Consider the following 15,746-nt stretch of genomic DNA (forward strand, 5'->3'; position numbering starts at 1 on the left):
AGACCAGTTCCAGTTCTACTACAGAAGAGAGAAGAGAGGCGCCCCAAAAAATAAACCAGGACTGGGGTTCCACATCTACCGGACGTCTCCGTTCACTTTGGCTTGAAGTGCTGGAGTCAGTGTAGAGTCCATGTCCCAGACAGCTCTCCTCACCTCCTCACCCACCCAGACACACACACACACACACACACCACACACACACACACACACACACACACACACACACACACACACACCACACACACACACAGAACCAGGCCACTTTTATCATTGGACAGGAAGACTGGCAGCATTAACCTCCAAGGTCAGGGGTCAGCAGGAAGTTGCCAGAGCTGTGTTCCTCTCCGGAGAGAAAGGCGATTTAATGAGCTGCTGAACCACCACACGGACACACATGCACACACATGCACACACCCGGATGTCATCATGCACCTGTGCCCCCGTGCAGGAACACACACCAAGAGGCTCCTGTTCACACGGTCTAACACCACACAGAAAGAATGAACAAGAAAAACGTGTTTGGATGCTCACAAAAGGCAGAGGCAACAGAAAACTAGCCCACAAACAGGTTTACACAATTCTATTCAGTTATAATACGTGAAGAAAGCCCAGAATGTGGGTCACAGAAACCGTTTGCACATTGAATGAGGCAGTGGCATTGGTGGCAAATGAGTTAATGAGCGGCAGTTTAATGTATTTCCCCTTTCCAGTCCAAATGGTAGAGTCCGAGTGCCAAGTGGTAAGGATCCAACTGAAGGAAAGGCCCACTCTGCCTGGGGCTGGGGGTCAGCCCTCATTCATACTGGGGTCGGACATCCAGACGCAGGACAGGAAGAGATGTAGGGCATGGATGTTATTGCTCTCTCACTATTGCTTCAAATCTATAAAATCACCAACGCGGCCGGGCGAGTTATTGCTGATGAGGATATTGATGAATAGTAGAAACCCTTTTCCATGATCCGTCTGTTTGATGCTCTTGTGAAAACCACATGGTGTGTTTTTAACAAATCACTCGGACCGCAATGCTGTGGATGAGACACTCCGAGATCCCAGCTGGGCAGTGGGTGTGTGGATGAGATGAAGAACGCACTGATCCAATCAGCTCCCAGCAGGAAGAACCAAACTGTTCATCTCCCAGGCTCTAAAACATGGCATGACGGAGTATGGCACGTCTTGTGATGGATTTTTAGCTCATTTCATGTTACACGTGAGGTACTGACTGAGATTAAAAAGATTTTTGGTCCAGTTACAACACGATCGGTATCGGTATCGAATCATACAAAAATTATGAATTCTCATCTTTCTTAGCCCGTTTGACCAATCACGTTACAGCGCATGTTAACAGTGGAGCAGAAACGACTCAACTCCTTCTGTGATTGGTGCATGCAAATTACATTGAAGTCGAGCATGCACATTAATTGCACAGTACATGCTGACAATGTTTGCGGGGAATTGAACATTATTGATTCGATGAACAGAATTACATTCAGAACCAGACTTTGTGCAGACCGATTAGCAGCCCCCATAGCTCGGTCAGATTCAGGACCCGGCTGTAAATCCCCTGATCACCGCTGCAGCGGAGCAGTGGAGGGGTTCAAATCGCCCGGGGGGTTATACACGGAGCTTTGAAATTAACGCACAACTCATTTTTCGAGATAGAGTAAAAATTAAACGCGGTAAGAGACATAGAGAACGGGGAGCGATTTGATTCCTTCCTCGGTGTGGAGGACGCTGGGCGCGGATCAGAGACGAGGCTATTTTTAGCCCTCCGTGCTGGTTTAGCTTTCGAAGCACGTCCAGAGTGCAGCAGCGAGACGAGACGGCCCGGCCCAGACGCGGCTCCTTTGTGGACATGCCTGCGTCTCTAACGCTAGCCCTCCCGCCTTCACCTCCACTTCCCCGTCCTCCTTCTCCATCCAACACGTTGCGCGCGCGCACACACACACACACACACACACACACACACACACACACACACACACACGCACACGCACGCACGCACACACACACACACACACACACACACACACACACACACACACACACACACACACACACACACACACACACACGGGCTTTGCTGATCTTTTTGCTGTCGAGCACATTTACGCGCAAGGGCGCCGAGTTGCATGCTCTAATAATAATCTCTATTCAATTTGGAAGGTGAATAAAATCACCTGTTAACAAAAGCATTGCTGCTCTTCACATTCTGTTTACGGCGGCTGCGGCTGATAGCGGCTGTTTCCGCACAAAGCTCCTCTGATAGGAGAAGGGCGTGGCCGGCTCCCTCCCGACGCGGCCGGACAGAACCCGTCTGCTGGAAGAGACATGATGCACCCTTTACGCTGAGCACAATAAATAAATAAATAAACATCCGGTCGCTGGGGGGTTCTGTTGCTCAGTCTGAGCCATGTGAGGACTGTGTTTCTCCCCCTTTTCTGTCTGTGAGTCCCCCCTTCCCCTCACCGCAGCCCCCTCTCCCCCTCTACACACCAGGGAGGAGCGGCTCGCAGCCCCTCGCCCGCAACCCCTCTCTGCCCCAGCCCTCTCGCCCCAAAGGGGCTGAGCGGAAGGTCAGACGTGGCGGGGGGGGGGGGGGTCAGACGTCGCTGGGGGTCCGGGCGCGATGGGCAACCCCGGCCGGCACACAGCCGCAGCACACCAGCCACAGCGCCTTCTGGATCTCCTGGTTGCGGAAGGCGTAGATGACAGGGTTGATGACGGAGTTGTAGGTGGCGGGCACCAGCGTGGCGTAGGTGTACAGCGGTGGGTAGGTGTAGTCGGCCACCAGCGAGTACACGGTGAAGGGCATCCAGCACGCCGCGAAGGTGCCCAGGATGATTGCCAACGTGGACACGCCCTTGCGCGTGGTGACGTAGTGGGGCGTGGCGGCCAGGAAGTGGTGCTGCAGGGCGATCTGGTGGGCGTGGCGCATGACGATCTTGCAGATCTGCACGTAGAGCTGCAGCATGAGGCCGAAGAGCAGCAGGAAGGAGACGGACAGCACGGCCACGTTGTTCTTGGTGAGGGGCCGCACCACGCTGCAGGACGCCTCCTCCGCCAGGCAGTTGACCCCGGTGACGGGCAGCAGCCCCAGGCACAGCGACAGCCCCCACAGCAGCACCAGCATGGTGTAGGTGAAGGCGGCCGTGCGCTCCGAGTTGTAGGTCAGCGCGTAGTACAGCGACAGGTAGCGGTCGATGGTGATGGCCAGCAGGCTGAAGACGGAGGCGGAGAAGGAGGCCACCACCAACCCCACCGTGAGCAGCTGGGCCGAGTCGGAGCGCAGCAGGTAGGCACAGGTGAAGTGCAGCACCAGGCCCAGGCCGGCCAGCAGGTCGGCCAGGGCCAGGCTGCCGATCAGGAGGAACATGGGCGCCCGCAGGCCCGGGTTCTGCCAGATCACCAGCACCACCAGGGCGTTCTCGCAGGCGATCAGCGTGCCGGAGGAGCACAGCACGATGTCCCAGGGGTTGACCAGCAGGGGCAGGGGCCCCGCGGCCAGGCTGTCCTCCGAGGGGAAGGCCCCGAGACCCCCGGTGCTGTTGTCCGTGAGCAGAGACCCTCCGCCGCTGGCCCAGGACGTGGGGTCCGGACTCAGCCAGCTGGGGGTGATCGCCGCATCCTCGCTCATTATGCCCCCCGTCTGGAAACATACACACAGGCACACGCAGACACAGGCAAAACCACACACAAAACACACACACACACGCTAAGCAAATAGGATCTTGAAGATAAGCTACTGATGTGGTATTTTGTGTTTACTGAGGTATCAAGCAAAACAACAATCTTTGATCACAGGAAACACAGATTCATTAGTTGAGGTTGACACACAAACACAAACACCCACATACACACTAATAGTTATAGAGTGAGTGATCTTCAAACTAACCCAATAAGTAGGACTCAGGGTTTGTAATATAGAAATCCTTCAACCTGGACCAGTTCAGAGATGATGCTATCAGAACTGGTATTCACCAGCCCCTCTCATTTATGAACAGCATCTCCCTGCCAAGGGAATCCTTATTAAACAGGTGTAATAAGCAGCCTTCTGTGCAACGATCCAGAAGGTTAATCTAAACCAATAATTGCACTTCAACATCAAGATGAATACACCTGACTCAATCAGCCTGTTAGAGAACGCAGAATATGGACGCATCAATAAAACAAGGCTTCTTATTAACCCTCCAATCTAATAATTTAGAGCCGATAGACCGTCCATTACCTTCAGCCCATAGCGTAGAATAAGACACTAAAGTAGAGCTAAGACCCAAGACCTGCTCCACGTCAGACCACTAGAGAGAAGACCCAGGACCTGCTCAACGTCAGACCGCCAGAAGACCGAAGACCTGCTCCCCGTCAGACCACCAGAACAACCAAGACCGGCTCACCGTCAGACCGCTAGAAGACGTGGAGACCTGCTCCCCTTCAGACCGCTAGAAGACATGGACCCCTGCTCCACGTCAGCAGACCGCGAGCGGAACAATGGGCAACATGTTTTCGCCTTCATTTGCAATCCCCCCGATAGTCACCTGTGTTAGGAGGGATCTCGCCTGATAACCGGCCTTACCTCGATTCTCGGAGATATGACTCTGGATTAAACGGCAGCCTTCTACTTCATGTCAGTGATGATATGTGATGGCGGCAGGTGCGGAGGACGCAGCCCGGGACGGAGCAGACCGGAGCCTGCTAACGGAGATGAGAGCGAGGAAGCGCACCGCCATGGACTGCGGCTGTGCAGGGGATCAGTGAGGCTGAGCAGCGGGCAAGGAGAGGAGCGAGGGGGGAGGACTGATGGGGGTGGGGGTCCCGAATGGGCCACACTCCCCAGACAAGGTTTCTATCTGAAAACTCCGGCACACAGCTCAATGCCATGAGGTCCAGTCCCGGGCGTCTCAAGGACATGGGGAGATTTAAGGTCTCCAGGTGGGTTTTGTGTTAGTGGATAACAGTTTACTGTGAAATATTCTTAAAAAATCACAACAGGGATCATTTAACCTGGTGTTTATTCCTTACCAATAAACTTAATAAAATTAATGGGTGACAGACAGTTATTGAGTCACCTTAGTTAAGCCGTGCACTGACTGCAGATAGATTTGTCAATATCAGTCCAGGTCCCTCAGGGTTCCGTTACGGAGATCAATGTTTTTGTGCCTTTTAACTAAGCGTAAACGTCACCAATTCCTTTCCCTTTTCCCCTCATTCATCGTCCATAGTTTGAATGCTTAATCACTGCGTCCCACCCTATTATATGCATAAGGTGGGCAGTTTGATACTTTGATGGTTTCCATCTGAATGGATTATAAATAGGCCTAGCTCCTGTCATTGCAAGGCAAACCGCCGCTAGTGGGCAGTCTCCAGCTGGTATGAGTCATCGGTGCGCACCTGTGAAGGGAGAGGACCGGAGGCAGACGCGACTTGAATCTCATCAGCTTTTATTATTTTTTTCCTTTAAAACAGAAAATGGTCGCTTTACAATGGGCCTTTCAGGCAAACCCTCACGTTAAACTTGCCAACACTTACAAAACGGTATCAAAAGTGCACCATAGTGTCAATACATCTTCTCATGGTCTAATATTTTATTATTTTTCCAATGATATTATCTTTTTCGTAATATTTATACAAATACCCCTCTGTACACTGTAGAAATAAACCACCCACCAATCCCCACCCCTCCCTCCGTCCCCTCACCTACCCTCATCCCCTCAGCAAACTCAGAACTGCAGTGTTGAAAAGTGAGAGTGGGAGGGGAGTTTGGAGGGGCCAGGAGGAAATAGAGGGGCATTATACACATCATATGAGTCATTAAATACCCGTTCACCTCCCACACCCCATGCCAGAAAATGAGTAAAGAATCGCAGGCCACTGAACCCACCAACCACCCACTATACAAACCCCTACCGAACCCAATATTGTTTCATAAAAAACAATGCCGACAGCCATCTTCTCATTCATTAAACGGACCCCTGCCCCGCGTGGCGGCCGCCTTCCCGGCCCGGCACCGCCCCTCAGTCTCTGGACTGGTAGAAGAGGATGTAGCCCGACTCAGAGTTCTTGGAGATCTCAGAGGTGAGTCCGTAGAATTCCTCTATGGCCTGGGCGTCGATTTTCTGGAGGGGACAGGGGGAGGGGTTAGAAAAATCCACATGCATTGAACGAGAATAACTGCTTAGCACACGATCACACTGTGCGGTTGTGTGCAAGTTCGTGCGGGTGTGTACCTCTACGATGTCATCGTCAAACAGAAGCCAGAAGTCGTGGCTCTTCACGATGGCGATGTAGTGACCGCGGTTCGGACCGCTGCACACAAACAAGAGCCAAACGTAGTAAACACCTTCAGCAGTCGAGTTCAATCAAACAGAGGTACTATTGAGCCTCAACACTGGAGACAGATCCATACTCTAACATACACCTGAGACCACGAGTACTTACCTCACTATTCTAACTATTCCTAGTGTCAGGATATTGTGTTGATGAGCATTATTTAACAGAACTGGTGGGTCAGATTTAAGTGGTGGGAGTACTCGACAAACCTCAATAGGGGTTTTTAATCTTTAAAAGGTTAAAATAAGGTATTATCCTTGACTTCCTCTCTTTCTAAGAGCTGCTCCACTCCTAAAACCCTTTCATGTGATCAATTTAAGACGCTGGGAAACAAACCTCCCACAATGCACCACCACGGCCACCAGGTCGTACAGTCTCTCGGGGTTGGTGGCGTCTCCGGACGTGTTGAAGAGGCGGAGCTCCAGGGGGAAGACGACGCGATAGGACAGCTTGGTGTAGCGCTGCAGCTGCTCCATGTACTTGAAGCGCTTCAGGTGCAGAGCCAGGATCATGGGCAGCTTCTTCACCCGCATCCTGGGAGAGAACCACATCGGGTCAACACACACATCCTGGGAGAGAACCACACTGGGGTCAACACACATCCTGGGAGAGAACAACACACAAATGCGCACACACACACACACACACACACACACACACACACACACACACACACACACACACACACACACACACACACACACACACACACACACACACAGGAACAGACCTTTTGTGTGCCTCTTGTTTGCTTCTGCACTCTTCGCAGTAGTACTTGTACTCGCTGCACAGCGTCTCAGTATTACTGAAGCCTCTGTGCGACAAAAGAGATTGATTCAGATCCTCTACATGGCACGAGATTGGATTTAAAAAACCAGACACCAGGGGAAATGAAGAAGGCTTCACTGATGTCCTTTACTGTAGGAAACAGAATGCTCCTCCCACACGGAACGTTTGGACCAAGAAAACGTAAAGACGGGTTTGACGGTAAATTAATTCTTGTAGGCACAGACATACAGTGCCTACAAGAAGTTTCAGTTTACTTTCAAATAGTTTGTCAGTCGCTAATAAACTGTTTATCGATAAGCAAGTAGGGGTTAGACATCTTGCTCCCAGATGCCTACACATATGGACATTGGGGATCGAACCTCCAGCGACTATACTATCCCCTAGCCCCACTGTTAACCAAGCAGCTTCCATGGGACCATCACACCCAGCCAACACATGATGAGGGACCGTGCACCAGGGCTTACCTGAGGCAGTGAGTGATCGAGGTGTTCTGCTCCACGTCCACAGACAGGTCCAGGAAGTCCTCATCCTTGCTGCTTATCTGCAGAAAACATTCATTCACATGGACCCCCATCAATAGCAAACATTAAATACAAATAAAGAAGTTGTACCATATCTGATCCAAATGGTTTTTGAGACATCACGGGTAGACTATCGACACTCTAGATCCACGTCTACATCTCAATTCATAATATAATCCAATAACAAAACCACTTCTGATAGTGAAGGTTAAAACCATGATATCACCAATAGCCTCCTTAGACTTGCAGTCGGATGGCAGGAGGGGATAGATAGGTAGTGGTAACTAGTGTTGCGGTCGGACTGGCCTACGTACCGTTTCACAGGTGAGGCAGCGTGTCTCATTGGTCAGTGTGCCCTGAAAGATCTCGTGGACCCAGGTAGGCGCGGGCGTGGCGTTGCTGTTGTTGTTCTGGGAGTCCAGCGAGCCGTTGGCCAGCCGGCCGTTGGGCTTATCCTGCCTGCGCTCCTCCTGCAGCAGGTCAGCGATGGTGTTGAGCAGGTAGTTCAGGAACTCATGAGCATCCTGCTGCATGTAGTTATCAAAGAGTTCTGGACAGAGAGAGAGACATACAGAGAGAGAGACAGAGAGACAGAGGAGAGACAGAGAAAGAGAGACAGAGAGAGACATGAAGAGAGAGACATAAAGAAACAAAGAGGGACAGAGAGAGAGAGACAGAGGGAGACATTGAGACATAAAGAGAGACGTAGCGAGAGAGAGACAGTGAGAGAGACAGAAAGAGAGACGAAAGAAAGGAAGTGAGATAGGGGAAGTGAGATAAAAGAGAGAGCGAGAGGAGAAATGGCAGAGTAGCAAATAGCTCAGCATGAGTAAATTATGGCGCGTTTCCACTGCAGGGTGCGGAACGGATCGGATCGCAAAGGTGCGGGTCGGGTCGCGTTTCCACCGCCAAAAGTGGGCGTGACCCGGACTTTGCCGTACCCGTTCCGGCCCCATTCTCGGGACTCCTCCGTTGCGGTACCCAAAACGAGACCAGACGCCTGAAAGGGTCCCGTGAAATTCTAGCTACACCCCCCCTCCATTGATTGGTCGACAGAATCGTCACTTCCGGGTGACGCGGGGATAAAAACAAACAAACAGTAGCCTCGAGGTATTATTCTTTACAATTAACATGTCGCGTAAAAAGCTTGCTTGGGCGAACAAGGAGGTGGAGACGTTCGTCTGCATTCTTGGGGAGGAAGACGTTGTTTACGATGTTTACGTAGCTGCCGCGGCGATCGACATCCGGCCTACCACCAAGGGTACTGTCGGCAGTGGAAACGCGACCTCGGAACTGAGCTGGGCTATACCGCCACCTCCCTACCACACCTTTGCGATCCGATCCGTTCCGCACCCTGCAGTGGAAACGCGGCATTAGGAACCAACCAACTGAACAGAGCTGTACAACGTGTTCAGAAAGGACCACAAGAAACCTCAGAAACCTCCCTACTTCACCCTACCTTTCCAGCCCCACCCAGACAGAAGGCCCACCCAGACGAAGGGTTAGGGTTAGGGTTTGTGTAACCCTAGCCCCTCTGAGGGGGGCCGCTCCGTCACCCTCTCCTCTCACCATTCTCCTTGCGGAGCCGGGTGATGAACTTCTTGGGCGGTATGACGCCCACCTTCCTCTTCTGGTTGGTGATGCTGTGGAACAGGTCCGCTAGGCAGGTGAGCAGGTTCTCCTTGCGCCGCGGCTGACTGCGGTAGGCCAGGATCTTCTCCCGGAACGGCCGGCAGAAGTACAGCGCCTGCAGTACAGAGTTGCAGTAGCAGGTGTTCCCGAACTGGGGAGGGGATTTAAAGAGCATTAGAAAGAAAGCCATTGTGATCACTTTACATATACATTTAGGCCATTTAGCAGGCGCTTTTATCCAAAGCGACTTACAATGGTGAATGCACATTCACACACAGAGCAGTCAGGGTAAGGTGTCTTGCTTAGGGACTCCTCGACACGCGCTAGGAGGAGCCGGATCAAACTAGTCCTATAGTACAATAGTGCAAAACCCCCATAGCAATATTAATAAATAAAACAACAGTAGCCAAAGGCAGTAAACGCATTCCACAAATGTTAAACTGTGAAGTGTTAAAATTGCGCAGGTAAAATATATTGTAAATGTTCCTGTACATTATGTCAGTCGCTGAGCCTTTAAAGAATGCAGTTCATCACTTACGTTGACGAGGCCGAAGTAGTGCTCATTGACGGGAAACTGCTCAGAGCCAATCTCTTTCTCCAGAGCAGAGGCATTTGCGCCCTGCAAAGAAAAAAAAGAATTTTTTTTTACATTAAACAAGATATTACGCTATAATCCTTACTGACAGATGAAGGGATTTATCACTCCCGACACCATTCTTACACTGGTTCCGTGGCGCACTGCATGGGGTGGTATGGCTTTAATGTTTTAACAGAGGATGGTGCTGGGACAGAGACGGGACCTGGAGCAGGTCCTTAACTGCGCAGCTAGCAATGTCGTCATTCACCTATCAGCGCCTCACGTCCATCCGGCTCATTTTGAGAGCGGCTTGGACCTAGTTATCAGCCAGAATTTACGGCCAATGGTAACCAGTCCGTCTTCCCACCCAGATGTTGAACCAGGAAGGGTTGAATTGTGATAAAAACACGGTGGGCTAGCTGGCCGTCACCGCTGCAGCAGGTTCACCTCCGATCGGACTGCAGCCAACATATCGCTTCTCCTGTATGAGCAATTCACTACCTTTATAACACCCCAAACCTCCATCTACATCTCAGGGGGAACCGAAACGATATTCCAACCGAGGTGACGGGGACTAGGGCTACGAGGAGCAGGGCTAGATGGGAGCAGGGCTAGATGGGAGCAGGGCTAGATGGGAGCAGGGCTAGGTGGGACCAGGGCTACGGGGATTGGGGCCACGGGCAACGGGGCTAGGTGGGAGGCTGCTTCTCCTGACACTGCGACCAGAAGAGGATGTTTTCACTAAATTTGCGGTCACACGCGGGATATCGAGCCAGGGCCTTGGATCACATCTTACTAATCACCATCACCAACCCCTCTAACAAATAAGAGAAAATATTAGAGCTTACCATGGTACAAAAAGAGGCGAATTTTGAGACAGTCATTAGGATTTCCATTCGGCCAGCGCCATCTTCCCCCGTGTTGCGGCGCGCGGCTCCTCGTGAGGCGGTGGGCTCGGAACGCGCGGCTGCGCGGTGAGTCCTACTGCATCACCGGGTTACTATAAAACCAGTAAACTCACCATAAAGACCGTAAAGACTCCCAGTAAAGATTCGTGTTCACCGAGGTACGGTCACTGCCTTCCCAATTCAACCTTGCGCTAATAAATTATGTTGCTCCGTGTGTCAAAGTTATGTTGAGAGTTGTGTCTTCAAGATATATAAATGGATGTACACCATTCCCAGTTGTACATATGAGCAGTCGCTTGACCGCTGAATACAGATAATACGAACTAAACCGTTCAATTTGTCTTGTCGTTCGGCTCAACGCAGTTCGCCCTCCCGTCAAAATGTCCACTGGAGTTGTAAACAAATCAGAAAGAAAGTCCAGACAATCCACTATCAACATCTGATTTAGGACCACTGATGTTCATAATTTGAACGCGCATTGTTAAGGAGATATCGGTACGTGCTGACCCTGGGTCAGTTGATGGGTGTCCCCTTTGCTCAGGCGGCAGGTCTTTTGCTCAGGCGATATCCTCGGATGCCTGGATTTGACTTAACAAGGAGGAGCTTTGGGTCCATCTATCTCTCTTTCCGCCGTACCCGCCATCTTGTAAGCGAACGGGGGTAAGATATGCTCCGCTCTAAAAAATACTTTTATATGTACATTTGAGTAGTATTGGGATATAAAGCCACGTATAGATGCATTATAATGAATACCCTCAAGATATTGAGTTATTAAGCAGTTGATGGTAGCTGAGGGCAGAGTTGACGCTGTTGTGTGTGACTGGAGCGGTGGCGTGGTTCCCATGTGGGCTGCAGGATCGACGGGCCTTAAGCCACGAGAAACTAGCTTTACATTGACCACCTCCGATATAGTCAACGTTTATGCATTCCGACGAGTGTTTTTTCTTTTTAAATAATACGTGTGTTTGTTTAATTGTAAAAAGATTTGGTTGATGTACAGCAACCCGGGTAGATCAGGGAACTACAAGGGTTAAGCAGCCCCCCGGTTAACCAGGACCCTGGTTAAATCACAAAAACGCAAACCTTTTTGTGTTTTGATGGACAGGGCCCCTGTCATTTTCTTTATAATATGAATGCGTGATAAATTGATAAATAAAAACTGATGTGGTTGATTTCCAGAAAAATCCTCTCGAGAGCACTTAAGGTAGTCTTTTAAGGGTTAGGGTGGACGTTAACTTCATCCTGCGACGTTATAAGCAGAACTGTTTGATGCCCAAGTCGAATTGCTGAAGAGTTTCAATGTGTGGTTTATTCGACAGTAATCGGGCATCATGACGAACACCAGAGGCAAGAGGAGGGGAACGCGGTATATGTTCAGCCGGCAATTCCGCAAACATGGCAAGTATACCCCCTTGTAGAACTCTTTGACTAATGTTTACCTGTATATTAAATGTAGTTTAGAAACGGTCACTGGGTCAGGCAAGCGTTTTGTAACATTTTATTTAATCGTGCAGGACCCATTCCTCTATCCACCTACATGCGCATCTACAAGAAGGGAGACATTGTTGATATCAAGGTAAGTTTCAGCCTGACTGTTTCAAACTGGTTTCTGTTGGAGACGATTGTACCATGTGCTTATGTAGGCCTGCAGTTTATTGACAACCATTTATATTAAAGCTTGGTGTATTTTGTGCTTTGCAATTAACACTTATCCTGATTCAGTTCAGTGACATTTCTAAAGGACCATTCCAGAGGTTTTGGATAATCTGACATATTTTCTCAATCAACATTCCTTATTGGCATAAATTTGGAATTAGATTGCTGATGTGATCGTCAAAATAAATACTTTCACCTGTTTGTTGGGAAATGTCACAATTCTGTTATATTGTGGATGTTTCTCATGTAGTTTGTTTGATTCCAGGGCACAGGTACCATTCAGAAAGGAATGCCTCATAAGTGCTACCACGGTAAGACTGGTAGAATCTACAATGTAACCCAACATGCTGTCGGCGTCATCGTCAACAAGCAGATCAAGTGAGTACAAACATAGTAAAGGCTGCCTTCATCACCTTTTGGTTGATGGAACGCCTGTACTTTCACCTGCCAATCGGAAATAAAAAGTCCCACCTTCACTTTGCCACAAGGATCGCTAAATGTCCTCAGTGGTCATTCATGTGGGGCAGAGTACCTTCCTTGAGCAGCCCCACCCAACTACTGTTGGCCGTGGGCCTGCAATGAGGAGACAGTTTTCAGTGTTTCCCACAGACCAGGTAGCAATGTTTGGCGGGGGGGGGGGGTTAGGACGTGGACTGCTGTTGGTGTTGGAAAAGGAGTCCAGTCGGGGAGGTGGCGCATTATTGAAAATAAGCCCCTTTAGGGCAAAGCAAGACGCCTCCGCTGCGCGTTTGTGTCCTGTTAGCCCTGTCGGTGCTTATTTTCCGGATAATGACCGGCGTTCTATACATTATCCCTTACATATCCCGCTGTTTCGGGTTGCCTTTGTCGGCGAGTTGCGAGGATGAGCGGGCGAATCCGCTGTCAGTGCGTGTGCATGTATGATAGTCGGGTTCGTCCAATAAGTTGTAGTTTACCCGCGCACCATTGGCATGTGTGCGCGCTTGTCTCTGCGTGTGTGAACGAGAATGACGGGGAGATAATGCTATGCGAAGAACGATATTTATATTTAAAAATCACAAAAAAAAACTCGTGCTCGGTGTTGATTCTGTGGCGCTGCGCCACATAATGGTCTATGTATGGGAAACACTGGTTTTATTATCAGTGACTCATTCATTTTGGTATTGTGCCGCTATCTTTGGTTACGGCTGTATTAAAGGTTTTCCGTGTGTCTCCTCTCAGGGGTAAGATCCTGGCTAAGAAGATCAACGTGCGCATTGAGCACGTGAAGCACTCTAAGAGCAGGGACAGCTTCCTGCAGCGCGTCAAGGCCAACGAGAAGAAGAAGATTGATGCTAAGGAGAAGGGCACCTGGGTGGAACTCAAACGTCAGGTAGATAAAGCAAAGATGCATTCCATGAAACATTTATCATTCTTACACCATGAGTTGAATGATTGGTATTTAAATAGCCCCAGTCTTGGCTGAATTTAGTTATACTTAAGTTTAGTTTGAACTAATCTGTTTGGATGTGTCTTCCCCCGGCGCCTGGGTTAACCCTGGTCCCTGTCTCCCCCTGACTCCTGAGTTAACACTGGTCCCTTTCTCTCCCTGGTCCCTGAATTAAAGGACAAATAAAATATATTTGGGATGTTTTGTATGATAACGAGTTGGAACGTTAGTTTTGGAGCACAAAAACCGCATATAGATGCATTCTTCAGTTGGCTGTTTGGAGCCGACTATCAAAACGCTATAAACTTGGAACGATGGGGGCATGTGTTATGGTAAAAACTAAATCGCTATTTTAAACCACTTAAAAGGCTAAAAGTAGCCCGACACTTCTTTGGTAGTATAATAAGGGTCTTGAAATATAAAATGAGGCATCGTTAACTTTGTTAGTGTACAGATTGTTTATTAAAAAGGCAGTTTTATGCTCCCAAACGAACATTCCAACTCGTTATCATATTAAACATCCCAGATCCATTTTATCGCGGATTTGTCCTTTAACGCTGGTCCCTTTCTCTCCCTGTCCCTGAGTTAACGCTGGTCCCTTTCTCTCCCTGGTCCCCGTCTCCTCAGCCTGCCACGCCCCGTGAGGCTCACTTCGTCAGCACCAAGAACAACTCTCCTGTGCTGCTGGAGCCCATCCCCTACGAGTTCATGGCATAAGCTGAGCCCAATAAAGACGTTTGTACTCAGGCCGTGTCTCTTGTCTCCTTGGTGTCTTGTGGGTGGACTTTAGCACTGTGACCAACAGCCATCCCTCATTGAGGATCACTCTCCATGGCTCATCGACTGATGTGGAACACAACTTCACCCACCAACAGTGATGGTGCCGCAAGCTGAATGCTGTACGCTTCGCATAGATGTGAAGAGGCTGTGCATAAGGTCATTTCCTACAACTTGACATGATTTTTTTTTTTGATTTTTCTTTGACCTTTTTGACTTAATCCTCTAATCCAGGCTGTTCATGTTAATATGGTTTTGCCAAAAGAGTTGCTTGCCATTGAATGCAAATTACTAGCAAAAAGATGATGGCAAAGTGTTTGGGAATAACCGTCGGCTGTAGTAATTACAACACTCAAAGAGCCTACACCAGGGGTCCGCAACCCTAGGCACGTGTGCCACCACTGGCACGGGGCAGCATAATCATTGGCACACTGGGGGGGGGGGGGGGGGGAGAAACAACTTTATTTTTATTAAAATTCACGCACAATGCGGCAGCATAATCATTACTACAGATTTCTCTTTTGCGCTTTTTTCAGTTTTGGGCATTTCCTCCCTGTGCAAATATATTTAAATTAGTTACAGATAGCAGTGTTCTGAAATGGGATCAATTAATATTTTTGAACCTATGTTGAGTAATGGAAGAAAATATTGCAAGTGGCCTGTATGCATCACATGGTTTTGCAAAGCTGTACACGTCTTAAAAGATATTGATGTGGATGGTTCCAACAGTCATCTATTTTTTACATTTCTCACAGTGCAAATATGTTTTTGAATGAGTTTCTGAAAATGGTGTTTTAAGATGGGACAAATTATAATTTGTAAGCCCATGTTGCAAATATAACGACCAAAAAAACATTTAAAATGTTACATGATTGTGGATTATATGGATATAATATAATTCCAGGTCTTCCTGGAAATGTTTTTGGTCGCCGTGTCATTCAGCTTTTTTTTTTTTTTTTAATATTTAAGGCACTCATTAACGAGAAATTGTCAAAGTGGCGCTGCATGTAGAAAAAGTTGCTGACCCCTGGCATACACACACTTTATTGCATGGCTAAAATAACTACGTGTACAACAGGGGGCAGTGTAGGCTCAGAGGCCGGTAGCTCAGTAGGGTCAGCTATTGTGCTTTAGTATGATTTGTTGGTGTATTA

At 49.1% G+C, this 15,746-nt stretch overlaps 3 protein-coding genes across 4 annotated transcripts; 1 reads left to right on the forward strand and 2 right to left on the reverse strand.

Moving 5' to 3' along the window:
* Window positions 1–217: 217 nt before the first annotated feature.
* gpr12 (G protein-coupled receptor 12) lies at window positions 218–5,278 on the reverse strand. 2 transcript variants are annotated; one of them, XM_060044438.1, is made up of 2 exons: window positions 4,392–4,560; window positions 218–3,646 (listed from the first exon to the last, which is right to left on the reverse strand). In XM_060044438.1, exon 2 carries the CDS (start codon window positions 3,632–3,634, stop codon window positions 2,600–2,602), a length of 1,035 nt encoding a protein of 344 aa, XP_059900421.1. In that variant the 5' UTR covers window positions 3,635–3,646; window positions 4,392–4,560; the 3' UTR covers window positions 218–2,599. The 2 variants fall into 2 exon arrangements, with proteins under 2 accessions (XP_059900421.1, XP_059900418.1); XM_060044435.1 differs by lacking the exon at window positions 4,392–4,560 and adding an exon at window positions 4,571–5,278 and having other exon boundaries at window positions 219–3,646.
* A 140-nt stretch (window positions 5,279–5,418) lies between these two features.
* Window positions 5,419–11,297, reverse strand: usp12a (ubiquitin specific peptidase 12a). The gene is made up of 9 exons (XM_060044434.1): window positions 10,692–11,297; window positions 9,805–9,885; window positions 9,204–9,417; window positions 7,949–8,184; window positions 7,578–7,654; window positions 7,055–7,138; window positions 6,661–6,858; window positions 6,222–6,300; window positions 5,419–6,110 (listed from the first exon to the last, which is right to left on the reverse strand). Exons 1-9 carry the CDS (start codon window positions 10,737–10,739, stop codon window positions 6,009–6,011), a joined length of 1,119 nt encoding a protein of 372 aa, XP_059900417.1. The 5' UTR covers window positions 10,740–11,297; the 3' UTR covers window positions 5,419–6,008.
* On the forward strand, window positions 11,298–14,562 carry rpl21 (ribosomal protein L21). Its single transcript, XM_060044439.1, has 6 exons — window positions 11,298–11,411; window positions 12,071–12,149; window positions 12,266–12,327; window positions 12,673–12,785; window positions 13,608–13,758; window positions 14,443–14,562. Exons 2-6 carry the CDS (start codon window positions 12,083–12,085, stop codon window positions 14,530–14,532), a joined length of 483 nt encoding a protein of 160 aa, XP_059900422.1. The 5' UTR covers window positions 11,298–11,411; window positions 12,071–12,082; the 3' UTR covers window positions 14,533–14,562.
* Window positions 14,563–15,746: the final 1,184 nt, after the last annotated feature.

This window comes from Gadus macrocephalus, chromosome 23, assembly GCF_031168955.1.
Source record: "Gadus macrocephalus chromosome 23, ASM3116895v1".
Classification (NCBI taxonomy): Eukaryota; Metazoa; Chordata; class Actinopteri; order Gadiformes; family Gadidae; genus Gadus; species Gadus macrocephalus.

Coding starts and splice junctions, on each gene's coding strand:
- usp12a (XM_060044434.1), bottom strand. CDS start 10,739: ATGGAAATCCTAATGACTGTCTCAAAATTCGCCTCTTTTTGTACCATG. Junction 8,185..9,203: donor CCGGCTCCGCAAGGAGAATG/GTGAGAGGAGAG, acceptor CTCTCTGTCCAG/AACTCTTTGATAACTACATG. Junction 6,859..7,054: donor AAACAAGAGGCACACAAAAG/GTCTGTTCCTGT, acceptor GTTCTCTCCCAG/GATGCGGGTGAAGAAGCTGC.
- rpl21 (XM_060044439.1), top strand. CDS start 12,083: ATGACGAACACCAGAGGCAAGAGGAGGGGAACGCGGTATATGTTCAGC. Junction 12,150..12,265: donor CCGGCAATTCCGCAAACATG/GCAAGTATACCC, acceptor TTAATCGTGCAG/GACCCATTCCTCTATCCACC. Junction 12,786..13,607: donor ATCGTCAACAAGCAGATCAA/GTGAGTACAAAC, acceptor GTCTCCTCTCAG/GGGTAAGATCCTGGCTAAGA.
- gpr12 (XM_060044438.1), bottom strand. CDS start 3,634: ATGAGCGAGGATGCGGCGATCACCCCCAGCTGGCTGAGTCCGGACCCC.